The sequence below is a fragment of the Neltuma alba genome, unplaced genomic scaffold (assembly GCF_004799145.2).
Source record: "Neltuma alba isolate B1F8T4 unplaced genomic scaffold, ASM479914v2 tig00012225_pilon, whole genome shotgun sequence".
NCBI classification, from domain to species: Eukaryota; Viridiplantae; Streptophyta; class Magnoliopsida; order Fabales; family Fabaceae; genus Neltuma; species Neltuma alba.
This window is the reverse complement of record NW_021636756.1, coordinates 102732-108125: the sequence shown is the minus strand read 5'-3', so window position 1 is coordinate 108125 and position 5394 is coordinate 102732. Positions and strand designations below refer to the sequence as shown.

Genomic DNA, 5394 nt, shown 5'->3' with positions numbered 1-5394 from the left:
TGAACAGTAATGAAGATTATTCTGTACTTGAGGAAGCAAAGTTACAAGATATCCCCCACATGAAGAGGAATCTAAGTCTGACACAGTACAAAAAGGTGTTTTCCAAGATATCCCATCAAAGCCTTATCTTCATTTTCTCTTTTGAGACTGTATAGTTACTTGAGAGAATTCAGATTTACTAAAACATTTCCATTCTGTGAGGAACAGGAGTTTTGATAACCTGCAGAATTTGAACTACTTCTGCCATGGAAGGCCTGCTTGAAGGTATCTGTGAAGTGCATACCAATGCAAGCTTCAGAACCGGGAGAACCTCGTCTTCAGGATACTCACTCATGCTTGGATCCACACATTCCAACACATTTCCTTGCTCAAGCATCACTCTGACATGGTCATTCAGTATCACAACATTGTCTTCTCCGTATTCAACCGGTCTCCTTCCTGTCACAACCTCAAGAATCATCACCCCAAAGCCATAGATATCACACTTCTCATTCACCCTCAAGCTCTGGCATGCCAATTCTGGTGCTACATATCCTAATGCACTCTGAAACCTATTGCTCATCACATGCCTGTCTAGCTTTGTCAATAGCCGGGCCAACCCAAAATCTGAGATCTTTGGATTGCAGTTCTCGTCAAGTAAAATGTTGCTTGGCTTCAAGTCGTAGTGAATGATTGGTGGCCGGAATGAATGGTGTAAGTGAGCAAGGCCTTTTGCTGTTCCAAGCAAAATTTTGAACCTGTTGGGCCACGAAAGAGGTGGAGATGAAGGAAGCCGGTCGTGTAGCTTGGCTTGCAAGCTACCATTTGGTGCATATTCTGTGACCAAGAGTTGCAGTTGAGGAGTCCAATAGTATCCTTTCAATGCTATTAAATTAGGGTGCCTTGCTTTCCCTAAGATTCTTACTTCCCTATCAAAGTCTTCTGGGTATTGGACTATGTTTGAAGTCACAAGCCTCTTGATTGCCACCATCCTACCTTGTGATCCCAAAGGAACCTTGTAAACTGTGCCAAACACTCCATCTCCCAGCTCGGATGCTTTGTTCAGCAAGTTTTCTGGGCTGCTGATTGAATCAAGTGAGGACCGGCCTGAATCGAACAGAATGAGCTTTCCTGTGGGTGGAGTTCCTGATCTTGAAGAGGTTGAACACATGCTTTCCAAAGCATTATCCAGTCTTCTCCTTACAGAAACATTCAAAAGGCTTATAGCAATGACGCCCAATATGATCAAAAATGCTGCAGAAATAGCAATAATAACAGAAACACTCAAGAACCGGTGGCGATGGATGATGCCCGGCGTACTTGTGGATGATTCATTTCTTGGCCTACCCATTTGGTTGTTATAGGCATTTGGGTCAAGAACCAGTGGCTTTGGCACATTCATCTTACATGGCCCTTTCAGTAAGGGTGAACAAAGACCCAAGTTTCCTTCTAGGGAACTTTTATCTAAGTTTTGAAATATGCTACCACTAGGAAGCCTGCCTGTGAGTCTGTTGTATGATATATTCACAGCAAGAAGATTCTGCAGCATTCCAAGCTCCTGTGGTATCTCTCCACTCAGTTCATTGAATTCCAATTTCAGAACTTTGAGCTCTTTAAGCTTTGACATGGACTTGGGAATTGAACCACTCAAATTATTGTGACACAAGCTCCTGCAGAAGTTTTAAGAATCAAAGTGGAACTTAGTTGAATACACGGTATTTTCTCACTAAACCAGTTATTGCATTACAGTGTTGGGATGTATTTAACATGTTATTCTAACTGCACTTTTAATGATCTTAGCTACGCATTAAGTTCCTTCCAACACGAAAAAACGTACTGCAGACTACTAACTGATGTTCATGTTATGTTTAAAGAACAAACTTGTTAGTTCACAACAAAACTATCAGTACTTGAGAAATGGGAAACTTACAGCAAGTAAAGAGATGTGCAATTTCCAATCTCATCTGGGATGGCACCATCTAATGAGTTTCCATCCATTTGAAGAATAGCCAAATTGCCTGAATCACATAAATCCTCTGGAATAGAACCATATAGTGAATTGCTCTGAAGATCTAAAACTGTCAGATTCTGAAGCATACCCAACTCTTGGGGCATTCGGGAGTGAAAATCATTCCAAGATAGATTCAAATATTTTAGTTTAGAAGCATGAATCATTTCTTCAGGGATTTCACCCTTCAGCCCATTATGAGACAGGTCTATTTCCTCTAATGATTGCAGGCCAAACAGTCCCTCCGGTATGCTACCATTGAACCCATTACCTCTGAGATGAATGGATGATAACTCAGTACATGAAACCAATGATGATGGAATGTTTCCCATAAGATTGTTATTTGAGAGACTGAGATATCTCAGTGATCTCAAATCGCCGATTGAATCTGGGATGGTTCCGAAGAACTGATTGCCTGAGAGATCAAGGTATTCCAGACTTGCCATATTACCAATCCACTGAGGAATTTCACTGGTTAACAAATTATTTGATGCCTTGAAAAAGTTCAAAAAATTAAGTCTCCCAAGTGACTCTGGAAGTGCCTCATTGAACAGATTATCACTAAAATCCAACCTATTCAAATGCAAGCACAGTCCAATATCAGAAGGTAATGATCCTGAAAAGTGATTACCTTGTAGCAGCATCTCTTTCAAGTTATGTATGGCTGATATTCCAGGAGGCAAATTTCCAGATAAGGCATTATTTGACAGATCCAAAGTCCTAAGCCTTGTCAAAGACCAAAGCCCATTGAAGTCCACACTGCCACTGAACCGATTTTTTGAAAGATCAAGGCTGTTCAATAAAGAACATCTTGAGATTGAGCTGGGAATTGATCCTTCAAACATGTTCCTAGCCAGAGAAAGATGATGAAGGGAAAAACAGTTCTGAAACAAGCTTTCTGGGATTTGCCCCGAGAATGAATTCTCTGATAGATCAAGAGACTTCATTGAAGCCATATTCACAAAAGAACTGGGAATAGAACCAGATAAGCTGTTGTGGCTAAGGTTTAGGCTTTGAAGAGTGCTTGAAAGAGCAAGTGATGGACTAATACTCCCAGTTATGTTGTTATGAGACAGTGACAATACCTTAAGATGCTGCAACCTCTCAAGACCTCTTCCTATTTTCCCAGATAAGCCTAATCCATCAAGTGAGACCTCAGAAACTCTTCCGGTCGCCTGATTACACTGCACGAACCGCCACGAACAAGCACTCACATCATCTTCATTCCATGAAGCAAGATGAGCAGAAGGGTCATGAAGGTCAGATTTAAACACTATCAGACCAAGAACATCATCGTTCAATTGTGCAGCTATGTCATTGTCTCCCAAACAAGCAAGAATACAAGAAACTGAAACTAGCAGACATAACTGTGAACGGAGAAACTGAAATCTGATCATCCTCTTCTTCTTCTTCCTCCTCCTCCTCCTCTTTCAGACTTGACTATCCCTGGTACTTAACAAAACGGGATTTTCCGGGAAAGCATGGTAAAGGGAAAACTTTGATGAAAAATCTATCAGTGTAAGCTGTGAAAAAGATGTGTCTTCATGTGGGGCGAGAGAGAGGAATATTAACGAAAGTGGTGAGAGATTAGAGAATCATAAAGATATGGGGATGGAAATGAAGTCCGTGAACAAGAAATTTTGGACCAACAAACACGGCTCAGCAACTGACAAAATTCCACCGCATCACTATGATAACCTACAAACGCCAGCTTTGTCGTGTCTCTAATCTTTTCTTCTTCGTTCCTTCGTTTTCCCTGATAAATTCATGCATGTATTTGACCCTTGCATAAAATACTAATAGATATGGCAATTTTAGCATTAATCAATATATATACATATATACTCCCTCCAATCTCAATTATAAGGCATTTAAATGAGAGTTTTTGTTTTGTTCAAAATTTAAAACACTTTTCTAATTTTTCTAGTTTATTAACTAAATGTTTTAATTTTTACTCTTCATTTAAATTTGATATTAAAATAAATACAAAAAAATTACATGATACATTAAGAAAAACAAACTTTGTTCTAAAGATGAAAATAACCATTTGAAAAGAGCAAATGTCAAAAAATAAATGTGATATGATAAAACTTAATAATGAGTAAAAATAATTTTAATATATATAAAATAGACATTCGTTTTTTACATACCTCACTCCCCAGGGGGGTGGGGCGGGGGCGGTTTTATATTGCTCACTAGCTAAATGGAGAGTAAAAGTACTAGACTCTCTCCCGAAAGTATTGATGTGAGCTTTGTCAATGAGTGCTTAGTGTAAAAAAATAGTTTTACTTTTAATTTAGTTCTAAATATAAAACCATAATATATTTTGTTTCTTATATTTTTTTTTAAATTATCCTTGTACTAATTACACATGTTAAATGTTTAATTTAATGACACTTAATTAGCAATGATATTTTAGGTGAGATAACATGTAATTATTACAAATAACTAATCTAACTAATTTTCTTAATCTACTCAAATTAGTTAATTAGCTCTTATATTAAAGGTCAGAGGTAGTATATATATACACACACGAGAGAAACTGTACTGTAATTTAAAACCCAGTCACATATTCTAATTTGGATTGGATGATAATAATTCATTATGTTATATTTTCTTTCATCTTAAATATAGAAGCTAATATATGAATTTGTTGATTTTAAACGTAAAAACTCAATTCATTTTATCTTTTAAATTTATAATTTTTTTCTTAAACTATTCTTATCAATTATATTATATATTAAAGAAGTTTCTATCAATGGAAAAAATTATTAAAAAATATATTTTAAGAAAATCAACATATATTTTTTATAATTAAGTAATTAACTAAGTTAGCTACTTTTTTTTAATATCTATAAACTATCTAGATCCCACATTTAAAAACAGAAAAAAGTATCATACATAGGATGTGTGTGTGTAGTTTTTGGGCAGCTACATCGTATTATAAGTTCATACACGAGGTACCAATATTTATAACTGTTGTTAAATGATGACAAGTGAAATTAATAAGCTTACATTATTTTAATAAGTGTGTTTTCTTGTCTGCTCATAATACTGTTTCCTTGTGATGAGGCTTTTTGTACTTTTATGATTATTCAAAAAGAGGGAGATTATTTTACGGAAGAATCTTTATTTTATTTTTTTTCAGGGAATTAACATGTGAATATATATTCTTCTACTTATGTAAAAGAAAACAAACTGGCAAATTGGGACCTTTTAGAGATTTTTAATATATAACTCAAGGTAATAATACTTCAAAATTACAAATTTCAAATAATGATAAATGAAAAACAGAACAAAGACCATTTAAATATGTTAATTTATATTCTTCATTAAAATCTGAGATTCAAATAAATTTGAAAAAAATTATATTATACATCAGGAAAAACAAATTTTGTTATATAGAT

The 5394-nt window shown here is 35.7% G+C and overlaps 1 protein-coding gene across 2 annotated transcripts; it reads right to left on the bottom strand.

The window, feature by feature from the left end:
* On the bottom strand, nucleotides 1-3509 carry LOC114725099 (probably inactive leucine-rich repeat receptor-like protein kinase At3g28040). 2 transcript variants are annotated; one of them, XM_028911562.1, is made up of 3 exons: nucleotides 1910-3509; nucleotides 176-1649; nucleotides 1-149 (listed from the first exon to the last, which is right to left on the bottom strand). In XM_028911562.1, exons 1-2 carry the CDS (start codon nucleotides 3382-3384, stop codon nucleotides 179-181), a joined length of 2946 nt encoding a protein of 981 aa, XP_028767395.1. In that variant the 5' UTR covers nucleotides 3385-3509; the 3' UTR covers nucleotides 1-149; nucleotides 176-178. The 2 variants fall into 2 exon arrangements, with proteins under 2 accessions (XP_028767395.1, XP_028767394.1); XM_028911561.1 differs by having other exon boundaries at nucleotides 1-1649.
* Nucleotides 3510-5394: the final 1885 nt, after the last annotated feature.